At 37.9% G+C, this 17,767-nt stretch overlaps 2 protein-coding genes across 9 annotated transcripts in view; one reads left to right on the forward strand and one right to left on the reverse strand.

Annotated features, from left to right (window-relative positions):
* Positions 1-17,767, reverse strand: part of cadm2a (cell adhesion molecule 2a) — a 500,950-nt gene that overhangs the window by 241,854 nt on the left and 241,329 nt on the right. The window lies entirely within an intron of this gene.
* LOC309489028 (C-type lectin domain family 17, member A-like) overlaps positions 1-17,767 on the forward strand; it is a 261,815-nt gene that overhangs the window by 47,715 nt on the left and 196,333 nt on the right. The window contains exons 1-3 of one of the 6 annotated variants that reach the window (XR_014202318.1): positions 2,748-3,117; positions 3,269-3,396; positions 4,011-4,117. The exons of 2 other annotated variants lie outside the window; for them this stretch is intronic. Coding sequence is in view for 1 of the 4 variants with exons in the window: in XM_082157525.1 (XP_082013651.1) it covers positions 9,548-9,680 (133 nt within the window). In the remaining 3 variants the exon portion in view is untranslated. Of the gene's footprint in view, positions 1-2,747; positions 3,397-4,010; positions 4,118-4,554; positions 4,920-9,547; positions 10,226-17,767 lie in introns of those variants that run through there. 3 more of the 6 variants (XR_014202319.1, XR_014202317.1, XM_082157525.1) reach the window with 3 other exon arrangements.

A 17,767-nucleotide genomic window follows, 5' to 3' on the forward strand; every position in this document is an offset into this window, starting at 1 on the left:
ACCCTGTACCCAAGGGTGATGTGGCCTCTGAAGCTGTGCGAAGTCACCTCATCAGCCATAAGCCGGATGGAGGCAAAAGCCAACTCCTTCATCCGTAAATGGCTTGGCCTACCACGGTGCTTTTCAGCTGCTGGCCTGTATGGATTGAACTCACTCCAGCTACCCCTGAAATCCATCACCCTGGGCTATAGGCAGGAGAAAGCAAGGCTGGTGATGGAATTAAGGGACTCCTCCGACAGGACAGTGGCTGATGCAAATGCCAGAGTTGAGACTGGAAGGAAGTGGAGGGCCAAGGAGGAGGTGCAGAAGGTGATGGTAAGACTGCAACATCAACAAGTCGTGGGCATGGTCCAGACAGGGCGGGCAGGCCTTGGATGGAGCAAGCCACCCATCCCATGGTCCAAAGCAAGTAGGAAGGAGAGGAAGGACCTTGTTGTTGCAGAGGTCACCAGGATTGAGCAGGAGGAGATCAGAGTTAGGTCTGTGGTACAGGGGCAGCAGGGGCGGTGGACAACTTGGGAGGGTGTTGCGAGCCGAGCAATCAGCTGGGCAGAGTTCTGGAAACTGCCACAGGCTCGGCTCAGTTTCCTCATTAGGGCAACATACGACACCCTCCCGAGCCCTAAAAACCTCCACCAATGGCTTGGAACAGAGCAATCCTGTGACCTCCGTGGGACCATCAATGCCTCACTCCAGCATATTCTGTCGGGCTGTAAAACAGCACTGACACAGGGTCGGCTCAGATGGCGGCATGACCAAGTGCTCAGGAAGCTGGCAGAGGTGCTGGAGGAAAGTCGACAGGAGGCAAACAACCAGAGTCCATCAGGGAGCCAATGCAGGATCCACTTCATTAGGCAGGGGGAACACGCAATGCATACCATCAAGAGACAACCCGCCAAGCTATTAACACCAGGGGTGGTGTGGAAGATGGAAGTAGACTTGGGAAGGCAGCTCCAGTTCCCACAGGAGATATGCAGCACCACCCTAAGACCAGACGTGGTGCTGTGGTCTGCAGCTGTGAAGTCAGTAATACTGATCGAGCTGACAGTGCCATGGGAGGAGGGACTGGAAGCTGCCTATGAAAGAAAGAAGGCAAAGTATGCAGATCTGGTTGCGGAGTGCAGGGAAAGTGGATGGAGTGTGAGGCTGTACCCGGTGGAGGTGGGAGCCAGAGGCTTTGTGGGCAGATCAACATCACGTCTGCTCAAGGACCTGGGACTACGGGGAGCCACATTGAGCAGATCCACCAAAGAGCTCTCTGAGGAAGCTGAGAAAGCAAGCCACTGGCTCTGGCTGAAGCGACGAGACAAGGCTTGGGGTGTAAGATCTAATTAGGTTTTGCTGCAGGGGGTGTCAGGGAGACGTCCCTGTTCACTGCCCCGCCACCATGAGACGTTCTGGGTTAAGGGGCGAAACGTCAATGAGCGGTGGTTCCCAGCTGAAGACCCTGCAGCAAAAACCGTGTGGTATGCGGACAGGTTTAGGCCTGCCTCAGAGAAGAGGATGCCTCTGCCATGCATAGTCCACCAAAAACACCGTTGGAGGTGCGACAGGCCTAAGGCCCAGCAGAAAGACCATCTCGCTGTAATGAATTAATTTTTTTTAAATTTTTTTTTTTTATCAGCAGTTTCTCGAGAATGTACAAATGTAAAATGTAAAAATAGAAGATTTCTATCAAACAATATCTACCTTTTGACTCTGAGTCTTTACTTTTGAGAATGTCACTCAAAAAAAAAAAATCTAAAAATGCCTTTAGGGCTAAGGCTCAAATCCTGCAATCCATCTCCTATATCACATGGACCTTTAGCCCCATCTAACTGCAGTTTGGACCAGCAGAAGAAAGTTAAATTGTTCTAAATTGTTTTGGTCACACCTTACATTTACATTTATGCATTTGGCAGACGCTTTTATCCAAAGCGACTTACATTGCATTATCCTATACATTTATGCATATATGTGCAATCCCCTGGGATCAAACCCACAACCTTGCGTTGTTAACGCAATGCTCTTACCACTGAGCTACAGGAAACCTTAGATTACTAACTATTAGAACTAACTATTAAAGGACAAGTTCGGTATTTTACACTTAAAGCCCTGTTTACAGATCGTATCTGATGGAATAGAACGGTTAAGATTAAAATTTGGACACATGCTCCTGTCCCGGGTGGGGGGGAAGCGAAATAAACCTAAAATTCTCGGGACAGCAGCATGTGTCCAAATTTTAATCTTAACCGTTCTATTTCATCAGATACGATCTGTAAACAGGGCTTTAAGTGTAAAATACCGAACTTGTCCTTTAACTATCACTTTTGCCTCAAACTCCTAATTACTGCTTATTAATAGTTAGTACGGTAGTTGTAAAGTTTGGGTAGGAAGAAATTTAAGGGAAATTGATAAAAAAGTTAACTTACAAGATAAAAAAAAAAAAAAACTTTATCTGTATCCTTCACCAAAACATTTTTATATAAGCAGACAGGATATGACTGCTCAGTGTGGTCACATTGCTGTAGATAAAGTTCAGCTTCTAAAAGCATCAGTACACAGCACACGAGCAACTTACACAATGGACTCTAAAAGACAGAAAATCTGCAAGAAGACTCATGTCAATAGTGGCATTGAAGTACGAGAAGATGGTGAGGAGATGATCACTGATGCCAACAGAGACACAACAATCCATCATGATCTCAGGACAGAAACAGAGAACTCAGACACCGCAACACATCAAACACTTCAAGACTCATTTCATTAGTAACATAACTAACATGCACATTTAAGTCTAATGAGTGATTAAGAAATATTTATCTTCATATCTGTGATCTACAGGAAGTGTTTGTGTGAAGATCAGAAGCTCCAGAGCAGCTGCAGTGTGTTTGGTGTTGCTGTGTGTTCTTCAGCTGACTGCAGTCATAGTGCTGTGTGTCGAACTCAGTAAAATTATTGACCAGTTTAACATCAAGTACAGAAACCTCACACAAGAGATAGACGAGTTAAATGGCAGAAAATCAATCTTGGCCAAAGATATTATGAATTTATCAAATAATAATGAAACCCTGATTTTAAACAAACAAAAATTACAACGGGAGATTAAAGAACTTTGGCAGAAGATACGTGAAATGGGTAATAAAAAACTATACTAAAACTACACAAATATTCAATATTAAAAGAATATAGTTTATATGTTTTGGGTATAACCTGTTATAAGTAAGTTGTGTCAGTCAGTGTGGATGGGGGGAAAAAGGGCTAATTGTTGTACTGGTTGTTTTTACAGATGGATGGAAGTGCTATCAATCTAGTCTTTACTTCATCTCCAATGAGCCAAAGAACTGGACTGAGAGCAGAAGAGACTGTACAGAGAGAGGAGCAGATCTGATCATCATAAACAACAGAGAAGAACAAGTGAGTAAAAGCAAATGTTTGTTTGTGACCATAATCAAGTACTAAATTATAGTTTGCAGTGACAAAGTCTGAGAAAACCTTCAAGGTAATTCTGAGTAGAGTATGCAAGCGGTGTGACGCTCCGCTCAATCTTCAGCTCTATGCCAGTGCGCTCCACTTAATCGCTCAGAATGATCACTAACAGACTACACCGCTGCAAAGTTATTTCAAAATTCGTTTTACCCCTAAACAAAGAAAGAAAAATCCTTTCGCTGTTGGTGTATCACCAAACGGATCTTTGCTACTCTTTCTCCACACTTCCTTTCAATGTCTTCCTCTTCATTCTTAACTTTGAAGATTACTGTGCATTTTGTTATATAAGGTATACAACTTAATTAAAACAATTTGAACTCCATAACCTTAGACCTATTCACATATTCTCGAACCAGCATATCACAAAGATCATTCTGGGTTGAGCGAGAGGCCCTGAGCGAACTGAGCGCCGCTTGGCTCGTATGCTCTGATTCAGAGACATATTTATGTAGAAAACTGATAAATTAAACAAACACTAAAACAATTTGTTTTCATTTGGGGGTATGGGTTTTGGTTATAAAGTATATTTGTTGATTCATTAGGAGTTTTTAAAAAGAGTTCCTGGTGGTACTGAAGTCTGGACTGGTCTGACTGACAGTGATGTGGAGGGAACATGGAAATGGGTTGATGACAGCACACTGACCTCTGGGTGAGAAAACACTCCTCTAAAGCCACATCCACCAAACTTGGCACAGGCTTACAGCCTGTTCTGACTTTGTCTGTCTGTCTGTCTGTCTGTCTATCTATCAGCCCTTCTGTAATCTTTCCATCCAAAACCACCAACTACAAAAATACTGGAAATGCCTGAGCAACCACACAACATGCCTTGGTAACTGATCAGAACACTTCAGCTACACCTTTGTAATCACACAGTACATCATACCAACCAACTACAACCACCCAAAACACCATAGCAACCACCTGGCAACACCCTAGCGATTCCAAACAAACACCTTGAGCAACTACGTACAATCATTCTGTATATCTGTGTGACTGTACAGCCATTAAAACTATAAATCATTTAAAACGGTCAGCATCATATCACACAGAAAGCAGCACTTAACATATAATGCTGATCTGTTGCAGGCTCTGGAAGGATGGAGAACCCCTTGATAACACTGGCGATGAGGATTGTGCCATAAATCTGTCATCAGGGTTGGCTGTTTATTCATGTAATAAAAACTTTAAATGGATCTGTGAGAAGAACACATTTTAATTTAAATTGCTATGAAGGAGTGTTACAACATGTTTGTCTCATTTCACTTTTTGTTCTGAAACACAGTTATACAAGTTCCCATGTAATAAATCATCTTAATCATTAAAACAATGAGTACATTTATTTATGATTCTATTATGTTTTGTAAGTGATACATGTGTGCAGCTTCTCATCCACCAAAATCACAAAAGCTGAAGTGTGTAAAAGGCCTCACATTACTGAATGTGTTTATATACATTAAAGCTCCAATATGTAACAATTTTGTAATAAAATTTCCGAAAATAACTTGTACAGTGTGATATATTTCCTCCAGTTGTGTACTTACAATATCTCAAAAGTCTCCAAAGATTTTTTATTTCAGAGAAATTCCGATTTTAAATAACTGGCCGTCCCGGAAAAGAAATGTCGCCTCTCAGTGACGCAATGTCCGCTTTTTTCCGGTGTGGACCATGTGATATTCCACCACACCGGAATATCACATGGTCAAATGCGGAAGTGGTGGTTATGGGTCCGAAATTAACACCCGCCAAGCGCCAAATGTGGGTAGATTTTCTGTTTGGCTAGTAAATCTCAAAAGGCTATCCACCACACTGGCGGGTGAATGTTCTTACCAAAAATGAAATTAAGCGTGCACGCGCTCTTCTGCCTCTAAGAACGAGCACACAGAGATAGCCCCGGTTGCGCGCGCGCACTCACTCACTATTCAGAGCGGCCAAGCTTCCCCGTACTTTTTGACAAGCGTCCTTGACAGGGCGGCCAGAGCTTCTTTGCAGCTCAAGTCGGCGGCGGTGTGTACGTACAGTTAACGCTCTATCTGTTGACGGCGCTGAGGAAAAAGCTCCCGCCACCGGAAGAAGCTGTCGCCGCCCATTTGTGTCCTGCGCACCCATCAAAGCCGTGCAGAACGTCTTCAGCACTCGCGGGCCGTGCATACTCCGCCGCTGGCCAGGCTGCTTCTGCTTTACACACCATGGTCGTTATTTTCTCGAGAAAAGGAGTTTTCTCATAGCGTTTGCAACCGAGGTTAAAGTAACTGAGTAGCTCTGCCTTCCCTTCCACATGATCGAGTCAGGTAACAAAACTGACAAAAAATGTTTTTTTATTTCACCCCAATGATACCCCGACAATCTTGGACTTGACAGAGACTCTGCTCTCGCGAGTGTATTGATAGACAGGTAAGCAAATTATTTTTTTATTTTTTTTTATTGTACAAGTAACGTAATAGTTACAGTAAAGATGATTTTAATAGATATGAATTAGGCTACACCACATGCCTGTAATAATATAGCATAACATTTCACGTTCCTTGTAGTTCATTAATTATGATGACATAAAATAATACGATCAGACATACAGGTAATACAAAAACGAATAAATTACCTCATCCGTGATCATGATTCATTAATTCCGTTTAGATACATCACTAGATGGTGAAAACGCATTAAAAACGACATCTCCCATCGTCACCTCCATAGCGTCATCAAGCTTCGCCTTTGTTATTGTTGGAAACTGCGCCCTCTTGTGGTGGAAAAATATTACATATTGGAGCTTTAACTCAAAAAATTCCTTGAATTCTGTCTTGTGAGATTAGTGATGCAGAGACTACACACTTCACATTTAAGAGGAATCAATAATTTGAACCATTAAATGTGAAAAAAATGTGATTGCAGTTATATCAAAAGCCTTAACAACATGACTAGTTTTTCTAGTAGTCGAGTATATAGGTTCATACACATTTTAACCAATACTTTTCCATGACTTTTCCATAACTTTTCGGCACATTTCCATGACTATGTATTCCTGAAAATGTCAGTCGACATTATAAGAATAAAAATATGTGTTAAAGTTTACCCTCAGAGGTATTTTTCACAATTAATTCACAATAAAATGGATGACAATTTATGTGGTACAATCCAAAATAAAGTGAAAGATCTTTGAAGGACACAGGATAAAATACATGTACAGTGTCCTCAGTATTAAAGGATACTTTAAATATGAAACTAAAACCACCAGTAGGTGGCGGCAAGTCACTGTCTTAATAAGCGAGTTGTTGGAGTCATTTATTCAACCGATTTGTTCAAACGGCTGATTCAAACAAGTGATTGTTCATTGAATCGTTCAAAACGCGGATTTCATTAAATAAACTAAAAAAAAATCATCGATGTCTGTTGGACTACGGCTTCATTATGAAATTCTCGTCGGCGATATAAAGTGAAAATTGACAATATTGTGTCCAAAAAGTAACTCACAATGTTAACTTTATTGTTAATTTAACTGTTGTATAAAATAAATAGCACATTTGCAATTATGCACAGGAAAACGGCACTCTTGCTCATGTGATATTCTAATATGACAACATAATATAAATATAAGACAAAAACTCATTTGGGGACATCTATAACTCCACTGACACATCACGCAGTGAAAGCAAGCATGAGAGACAAACGCGATGCCAGCTCGCACTCGCAGTGCCTCGTACATACAGTTAAAACAATGATTACAATATCATAGTTCATAGACAATATCGCACACACCTAGGCACATAAAGAATGAACTTACAATTGAACTGACATTTCTCGTTTTCTTCTCTCCTCTCGCGTGCTGGAGACATACGTAGGCTTTTATGCTGCGTATCCTCTTTCCGCTACGTTAACATTCTCGACCCACCGGTGCTTGCAAAACTTTAGCATGCTCGTGCCACTTTCCTGGCATTTCAATTAAATTTCTGTCAGCAGAACTTCGCCTCAAGCAACATCGCAACAAGTGAGTGAATCGGAAGTGAACTGAACGTTATGCCGCCCGAATATAAGGACGTTAAGACAACGCAAAATAATTTTTTTTATTAAACAGTTTTAGTATTAATCACATATTATGCTGTGTTAAAAAAAAATTCCATGACTTTTCCAAAACTTTCTGGGTCTTTTTATTTTTTCAAAACCTTTCCAGGCCTGGAATTTGCATTTTTCAAATTCCATAACTTTTCCAGGTTTTTTCAAAACGTACGAACCCTGTATATATATATGTACTGTATGTAGAAAGGATATGACTGCTCAGTGTGGTCACAGTGGTGTAGTTAAAGTTGATCTCTAAAAGCATCAGTACACAGCGGCGTCCACACGAGCAACTTACACAATTTGACTCTGAACGACTGAAAATGTGCAAGAGGAACAGCACAGGTATTGAGATTAATTTCATTACAACAACAACTAACACACACATTACAGTCATCTGAGTAATAAGGAAACATTTATCTTCATGTCTGTCGTGTTCAGGAATTGGTTCTGTGAAGAACAGAAGATACAAAAAAGTGACAGTGTGTTTGGTGCTGCAGTGTGCTCTTCTGGTTGAGGCGATCATATTGCTGGGGCTCGAACTCAGAACAAAGACTGATGAGTATGAAAACAGTGAGGAAAAATTCATCCAAGACAGGAAAAACCTACTTGTTGAGATCCAAGACTTGTTCAAAAAGAAGGATGCATTAGTGAATAATAATAACAACATTACTAAACAAAATCACCAGTTAAATGAAGAGAAAAAACAACTGTCAAAACACCTTCATCAAATGGGTAATCTTGAACTTCACTACAACTACACAAATGTTTAGATTTCATTAAAATGAAGGAGTGTTTCTGTTGTGTGTACCAGCTGTTATTAGTAAGTTTCAGTTTAGTGTAGAGGAGAACAAACAACTCATAATTAAACTGGTTGTGTTACCAGATGGATGGAAGTGCTATCAATCCAGTTTATACTATATTTCCTCTGAGCGGAAGAACTGGGCTGATAGTAAAAAAGACTGTTCGAAGAGAGGAGCTGATCTGATCATCATAAACAACAGAGAGGAACAAGTGAGTGACACATAAGCCGTGTTTCCATTGACTGTGCAACTGAATATGTATGCATTTTCTTTTGTTATGTGAAATGACAATTACCAGTTTGATTCAGTGATTGATGTGCACTCCTGACACAAATGAACAAATTACTGTCACTGTAACATTTTTTATTGTAAAACATTGGTCAAAATCTTAAGTCTTTGTGTAAAGACCAAACATTTGCTGCTGTCATGCTCATTTTGCCTTCTAGCTAGTTTTCAGTCAGCTGGTGAAATGGTGGGGTTGTGTGACGCAGGGTTGATAACTCACGCATTCAACATGAGATTCAAGCAATTGACACTGTTCTCCCGATCTCACGCCACACATCCTTATCTGACACAGTGAAAAAACATTGCGGGGCAAAGAGGACACGGTCAATGCACTAAATCACTAAAAGTCTTAGCTTTCCAATTTTTCAAGTATTTATAATATGTTGTAACAGATCGATGTAGCACCTCAGATCAAGTGAATCGGGAATGCACTTGAACCAATTATCTCTTCCGTTTTACTACTTGTTACAGGACAAAATAACATACATGAACATCAGAAGGTATATTAAAGAACCAGTACAACTTTCTGAAATGTATCATGTCTCATGTAATCGCTCAATTATTGTTTCAATCGTGGATAAAGCAGCTTGTAAACAGTTAATCAGGATTTTTTTGAATCCCGAAAGTGGAAAAGCAGCTACTGATTAATTGATTCAGATTCATGATTCATTTACTTACATTAGATGAGTCTTAGGTTTTTTGTTTTTACATTTTACAAAATGATTTCACTCCTATTCTATTATTAGGAGTTTTTTCAAACTGATGATGGAATCTGGATTGGTCTGACTGACAGTGATGAGGAGGGCACATGGAAATGGGTTGATAACAGCACACTGATCTCTGGGTGAGAAAACACTGAACTGATTAATATCTAATAAATGATTCTTACAGTCAGTATCATAACACACAGAAAGCAGCACTGAACATCTAATGCTGATCTGTAGTTTCAGCTTCTGGGCGTCTGGAGAGCCAAATAATAACATGGAGGAAGACTGTGCTATGCTGTATCCAACAGGGTGGTATGATTATCCATGTAATGATGTTTTTAAACGGGTATGTGAGAGAAAAGCATCTTAAAGGCTCAAAGATCGCCGATGGCCCAAGATTATTGTTGTTCAACATCCATTACTATGTATTCTACATCTATAACACAGACATGATATTATACATTTAAGTTATATTCTTAATATTTTTATTTTAGTTTTTTTTTTATGTTTGAGCTTATATAGTCTCTCCATATTAATAACAGTCTGAGTAATTCTGAGTCTTGAACTGTAAACTCTCTAGTGTTGACTTTCTAAATTTATGTTGGTTATGTGTCTATTCAGAATGACTTATGAGCAGCAACCTTTTTATTTTCGGTATATCATTTATGCCCCATTTGCCAAAATGGGGGGTGTAGAGTAAGGGATTAAAACAAAATATTATAAAATGTGATTGCTAATAGGAAGCATGTAAAAATTGTCTTTGTAATTTTTTTTAAACTTTTTTGTAAGCTACAAGTTCTGCTGTAATCATCTTCATTATTAAATCATTAAGCAGAATAATTTGTTTCTGTTATATTTTACAGTTTCATGTGTGTAGATTCTCTGCAGTTTTCTGTTGTTTTAATATGTACTGTATAGCAGGGCTGCCAACTCTCACGCATTGAGCATGAGACTCACGCAATTGACACTTTTCACACGCTCTCACGCCACACATCCATTTTCTCACGCACAGAAAAATTGCGGAGCAAAGAGGTACTTTTAATATTAAACTAATTATCAGCTCTTAGATTCCGTCAATTTTATTACGAAATTCAGACAAAAATACGTTTGGCGCTTGTAAATATGACGTGACAGATCGCTGAGCGCCTCAGTTCAAGTGCACGTGAACCGATCATCTGTTACCTTTTTATTTAAAGATGCAGTACAACTTACCAAAAGTATACATAATATCGACCAATTAGTGTTTTTCAACCACGGAAAGAGGTCAATATATAATAGCAGGAGAACAATTATGTCACATAACGTTACATTTACCTCAGGAAAGCCATTTAATGAACATAGCATGTTAATTGAATAGAAAAAATAGCTAGAGAGGAGTTTTTGCTGAGCACTATATTAAATATTTATTATATTTTTACTTATGTCATTAAATAATTGTTATTATAACAAAAAAAATTATAATTTCATTTGTTATTTTTAACCTTTAATAATACCAGCAGATTGGGCCCTCTATGTTTACAGCATTAGGCGAGATAATTTTTTTAAATAAAATTTAAAATAAACATGTATCCAAAGTAGTCAATATTGAATCAAAATCGGAATCAAATCACAAGAATGGAATTGAAATCTTGAAATTTTTGTCAAGCAATAATAAAAACTGTATCCTACCAGTCATTGTACAATGTAAACATTGTAACATGTTGTCACTAAACTTCATAAAATTCTATTTAGTTACCAAATGTTTTGACAATCACAATTACACTTATTGTGATGCAATATTTGTTTTTACATATCTCCCCCCCCCCCAAAAAATATTTATTTTATAATAAAACTGTTATACTTCTGCTATCTCAATTCCAGTGATGCCAAACGACCAAACGATGAGCTCCAACACACATCAGATCAAGAGTCTGCAGCCTCACACTAGGAACAACAGACTGATGTTAATGCTAGGCTAATGGCTAAATCTGGCTAATATTCACTTCCTAGACAAAAAAATAAATAATTTCCTATGACGTTGTTTGAGGACACAGTAGAAATTTAGGGAACATTCACTGATACATGACCTGAAAGCAGTTTATCTCTTGATAATGCACTTAGTGTGCTTTACAACGACATCAGTCTGCTTTTAACTTATGGTTACCTGACATGAGCATGCAAATATGCTGTGATATAGTACTGACGTCTTATGTGAGGAAATGTCTTTTAGTTATAGAAACCACTTATTAGTTTCACATCCTCTAAAAAGTTTTTTTTTTTTTTTTTTCATGCTCGTCAAAAATGTTTCCCTTAAAGATGCAATCTTTTTTATTTATTTTGCATCGAAATATTATAGAGAAATTAAAAGTAATTTTAAAATATTTTACAAATCATGAGATAAAGACTCATACAAGTATTTTAATCATATAGTCTGCAGCTTCCCTAGGCACAAACGGTCTGACTGACATGTACATACTCATTTTATCAACACAAGATGTGAAGATACACAACTCTGCTTCCTGGTTGACTTCACCGCAGCTTACAAGATGGAGATATTGTGAAATTCATGTTAATTTTTAATTCATATTTTACTTTTAGATTGATATCATTTGTAATAAAAACATAATAAACTAGAATGATCAAACTGAAAGCTTAATTAACATAGTCATTCAAGAAAATCAGCAGCATTGCAGACCATCAGCAACATCCAACACGTTTGATATTACCGCTCATTGACCAATGAACTTTAGCATGATTCAATCTGGCTTGTTATCGTAACAGCTCTATCCAGTGTGAGATCAGTTTCTAGTGAAAGTCTCTTGCGCATTCGTGGGCTAAGCAGAATCTATACTAACTGATCACAAATCATTTCATCAATACTGGCACCAAACTTGCATGAAAAAATAAGCTCTTGCAAAGCAGCAATGTAGTGTATAACTGTCTCGTGAGGCGCCTGACAGCGTTTACAGAAGGCACGTTCAGTTATGTTAACTTTTGGCACAAAGTAGGCTTTCAATGTGTTAGGCAATGAGTAGAAAATACCCTGTGTGCCAAGGCAGTGAAGCAGTACAGCTCTGTCTTTCATCCAGCCAGGGATCCCCTGTATCATCAATAACTCGTACTCATAGGTCATTTTCAAAGATCTGCAGCACACTCTGGAAAGGCACGTTAGCAACAGGCATCTTCTTGACCAACGATAGTGAAAAATGCCTAATCATCGTCAATTTGTGGTATCTGTCAGGAGTTAATAAACAAACCACACGAGATGACATCATATTAAAAAAGAAAATCACACATAAAAAACTTGAATTGCTGGACCTTTATAAGGAAACAGTAGTATGATGAGCTGACTGTTAACTACTGAAAAGGGTGTTAATGAACTTCCATATGTTGTGCATTATGCAAAATGGCTGTCATGGCACTATAAAATCAGACGACTTCCTGTAGATGCTTGTTTTAAGAAGAAAAAACAGACAAATTGACGAAAATGACCTATTGATTATTGCTGAGCATACATAAAAAAAATATTTCACCAAAAACAACACTTCTGTCATCATTTTCTAAATTTTTTTGGGTGAACTATACCTTTAAGTTGAAGCTTAAATAAACTCTGCTCTGATCTCCTGACTTCCTTCAGCTATGAAGGTCTTTTAAAGAGGCAAGCATTCAGATGAGACTAGAGCTGTGCGATGGTGTCTCAAAATAGCTTACATTGTTTACGGCAAAACTTTTTCATCATTTGGATGACTGCAATCTTACACGCCACCATGGAGATGCAGGCAGAAACGTGAATAACAGCATGAAGTGAAGGGGAGACAGAACCGGGTGGCTCTGAGTCCGAGCAGGAGAAGGATCAGCCAGGACAAATCGAGGAGCTCGTTCCTAAACGAGGGGCTACCTCTGTAGCATGGACATGGTTTTGGTTAACTTTCTATATGTTTGATTGACTATTTTATTTAGATAATTAACAGGCTGTGATGTTAAGTTAGCAATGCTAGAATAAGTTGTGTGCATATGAGGCGCCGGCACGATCACTGGAACTTTTGTCCTTCTGAGGAACCTGTTACTCTGTCATTTATGGTCATCCGGATAGAAGCTAGACATGATTCAAAACTGTAAAGCTTTTGTAAAATACAGAAAACAAGCAGGATGCCGTTTTCTGCTGTCTGTTTCCTTTCTGTGAACTTTGGACCCTGTCACAATGAACCGATGCTCAGCAAAAATTTTCCTTTCGTTTTGTTAATCTGTAATTATTTATTATATTTTGTTTTTATTCTGTTTTCTCCGTTCACAGAAGCACTTTAAGTGCGTGTGAATCCATGTTCTACACTATCCTACAATTTTCGCTGGTTTCAAAACACACAACAAGCTGCATATTACCCGATATTCATTTTCACTGAAATGTAGGCCTTTGTTTGACAGTTGGTGACGTATATCCTCTGAAAAACAAATGGCAGCGCATTGCCATTGTGACTTACCTATAATGACTTGACAGCTGGATAGGTTATGTGTCATTATCCCATTTGCACAGTCTGTACTATTCAAATTTGTGATTGGTTGACTGACAAATTAAAATATTTAACAGAACGATAAAATAACGTTATTAATTAATTGTTTACATTTGTCATTTTATATAGCAATATTTTATGTTGGACCTGTAATCATTTGTTTTTGAAAATTGTTGTGTTTCATTCATATTTTATATTTCTACATTCTTAATCAAACATTTTCCCAGAAGTTCTAAATAAAGGGAGAGAAATAATCACATATGAAGGAGTAGGCTATATACTTTGAAATGATGTAGAAAATTAATAGTCTTTTCTAGGGCCCTATGAAATCCATTTTATTTTTTCTCAAATTCCGTTTTATTTTTTTTCAAATTCCGTTTTTTTGGATTTATTTTTAGCCCTTTCGGATTTTTCGGATTTGCTTTTTTTCTTTTCACTTCTAAGCAGTATTGACCTTTAAAATTTCAGTTACACAAACTCACAATTCAGCTTTTTTATTTAAACTGTTAATATATTCAGCAAAGCACATTCAGAATTCTCAAAATTTCAGCCAAACCTTCAACAAATCTCTGGCCAAAAATAACAGTAACATGAAGGTAACAGTTACAAGGTAGTATTGATTAATATTAAATTAAAGATTAAATGCAGCCATGCTGCAGGGAGACAGAAACATTGAAACAACGATATGTGCCTGACAGAAAGCCAACACAATGATATATTACAGCCTAAAAGTACAGTGTTAACCCATCATCATCAGTGACCCCTCCATGTAAACAAAAAAAGATAAATTACTGACATTTACAAATACAATGCACATTAGCTTTTTTTTTTTTTTATAAATAGTAAAATTCGGTCCGATTTTCCCGTGGCGTCTGTCGTTGCTATGCAACCATGCACTGCGCTCTCCACAACGACAAAGAAGTTTTAGTAACTTAGCTAATAGATTTCCACCACCGAAAAACGCTTGCTGTAGCTCTGCTACAAGATTTATTTACGGAAATAACAACCGTAGTGTTTGTGGTGCACCCACATCCTTTATGTTGACTGAGATTTCAATGTTGTTATGGAAAGGGTGAAGTTTGTTGGTTCTTGTCACATGACCTGTGGTGCGCTTGCGGCATTCTGAACAGTTGAGGTGTTTTCATCTCGCTGCGCCTGGAAAAAACGAGTGCGTCGCTTCAATTATGAGCGCGCAAATGCCGTGCGCCTACATTTGAAATGACGAACTTGAGCGCGCAAAAGACAGACATGTGAACGAGCTTGACGAGCTCGCTTCGACATTTTTTTTCCTTACGCGGGAACGTCAGGACTTATGGTTACTAGGCAACATGTTTAACAAGGCCACGGTTTAGGTAGAGACCTTTCTACGTTTGTTGTTTTAAACTGAAAAAAGGAAATAAAAAAAAAATCGTTTATTTAATATGTCAACAAAATATATGCAAATTCCCTTGCGATTCCGCGCGTATAAGAGAATTCCGTTTTCATGTGTAAATTCCGTGATTCCGTCCGCGTTTTCCGCATCACGGAAATCATAGGGCCCTACTTTTCCATGTGGTAAATATATATAAACTATTAATTGATTCAATTTACAGAAAAGGTACTATATTGTGATATATATTGTTATCGGGATATGAGATGACTTAGGGTATATTGTGATATGAGATTTTGGTCATATCGCCCAGCCCTAGATGAGACTGTCTCTCCCAATTTGAGACAACCTAAATTATATTTTGAAGGTCATTAGAATGAAGAACATGAAATAAAATATGCTTTTGTATGTGTCTTGGCCAGCCTACAGACAGCTGGTGTCTCATAGAACTGCAGGTGATACTAAGTTTCTTACATTGTAAATCTGTTCTGAGGTCTTAAGCGTTATGTTCTGGAAACAAAGACAGACTGAAATATCAGAATCAATTTCAGGTGACTGTTTACAAAACTGTTAAATACATGTATGCATTAAAACACCTGAAGAAAGCCTGCAGTTGACTTCATCATGACACACATAATGAAAAATATGCTCATTATATCTCTGAAACCATTTGAAACTCATCTAGTCGACTCATTGGGGAAATATGTAGTGAACACACACATTTAATGTCAATACCCAATCAAGTCTAAAGGTAATAGAAACCAGGCACAAGTATTTGGGGCCATGGAAATGCCCTCTGAGGCCCTCACCTCTCTGCTTCATAAATTTACAACCTTTTCCAGGACTTCAGCAACCTTTATTGATTTCCCACTTTGATACAATTATTGGATATTTGTCCTGTACTTGAACTGAGAGACATTCAGGAGAGAAGGGTTCATAAATGGGTTTTGGGACAAAAGAAATTTAGAAATGGCACTAAGGATGGAGGTGAAACTAATACACCAAAAACTCCTGAATATTAAATACATGACATGATAATCAGCCACTAGTACTAACTGAATAACTACAAATAAGTTGGTATGTACAAGATAGCCATAATAGCATTACAGCTTACAGTTGCCATGATGAGAAAAAAAAGAAAGAAAGAAGAAACAATAGAGTTTTGCAGGTATGACATCACTTTGTAGGCCAAAACACGGAAGCGAGTTAGCAATTTAGCATTTCCGGTTTCATCGTGCCAAAGTCCATGGTTTAAAAAAAATTAATAATGTTATGGGTTTTTGGTTAAATGGCTGAAATGTGGAGAACACAAGCTCTTGACACTTTCACATTTTATTCTACAACATAAAATACATCAGTATAACCCCACTCGTGATTTTTTAAGCTGTTACGTGTCTTGAAAAAGGCGGTTGAAAATAAGTGGCTAAATGGGACTACAGAGGCAGTCAGGGACATTAACGTCATCACGCCGAACAGGTTAACTCAGTCCGCTTTTACAGCCTCGATATGCAAAAAATTGTGCTCTTCTCAAACTTTCAGGGAAAATACTTTTAGATAAAAAAAACGATTGGGTTTTTGTTGAGGGAACCAGTGTGATGCTAACTGCCGACTGACTCTATAAAAAGTAAATAAAATGTATACATTTAAAAAATCTTGTTTCTTAATTTAAAAAAAAAAATTACTAAATATTTGCTTCCAAATTGTTCTACAAGAAAAATGTTGATAAAAAATAATAGTGATAAAAAATAAGACTTCTTTAAATACAATAAAATCAAATAAAAATGTTTCCAAAAGACTCTAGAAAAACACTGTTCCTTACATTTTTTTAATAAAATAATGAAATAAACAACTAATGCTGCTTTAACAAAAAAAAAAGAAGAAAAGAAAAGAAAAACAACAGGGAAAAACTAAATACAATAAATAAATAAATGAAACCATACAATTTAATAAAATTGCCCAGGTTCTAAAACTTTGCTTTGTTTGCTTAAGAAACAAACAAATGAATGAATCGATTAATTAAATAAATACATTTAAAAAATCATTTTTGCCTCAGGGTCAGTAAAAATATCACCAGTGCAAGTCAGAATCTGAACTGCTGGCTCGTTTGGGGTGGCTGAAAAAAACACACACAAAAAAAACAACTATGTTGTGATTGTCGAGCCCTGACAAGGTCACAGCAATCAGCATGTACATTCCTGCAGCGTTTTGTGTAATCTTCTTAACCTGAAACAATTTCCGACAATAACATGCGACCATAAGCCAACACTATTAGAGATAATGAGACATTTATTCAAATGTGATTGCATGACTCTCCAACCTAATCTGGGTTAAATACAAACACCCATTAAAAGGCCTTGCAGTGGCTTTGTTTGAACGAGATTGTGACTATAGTGACAGAGTGTGTTGGGTTAATTATGGCCGTCGTCCACTATTAGCAGTGACGAGGCCACATTCCACCGGTCTGTTCTGATAACTTTTGGCCGTCTGTGTAATGAATTGCAATTCAGTGCGGAGAGGAAGCTGTGTATCAAAAACAATTAGACTCGATCACACTGACTCATAATCACCCTAATTATCTGTATTTGCATCCTGATTAAAATA

Source organism: Leuciscus leuciscus, assembly GCF_965113295.1.
Source record: "Leuciscus leuciscus genome assembly, chromosome: 24".
NCBI classification, from domain to species: domain Eukaryota; kingdom Metazoa; phylum Chordata; class Actinopteri; order Cypriniformes; family Leuciscidae; genus Leuciscus; species Leuciscus leuciscus.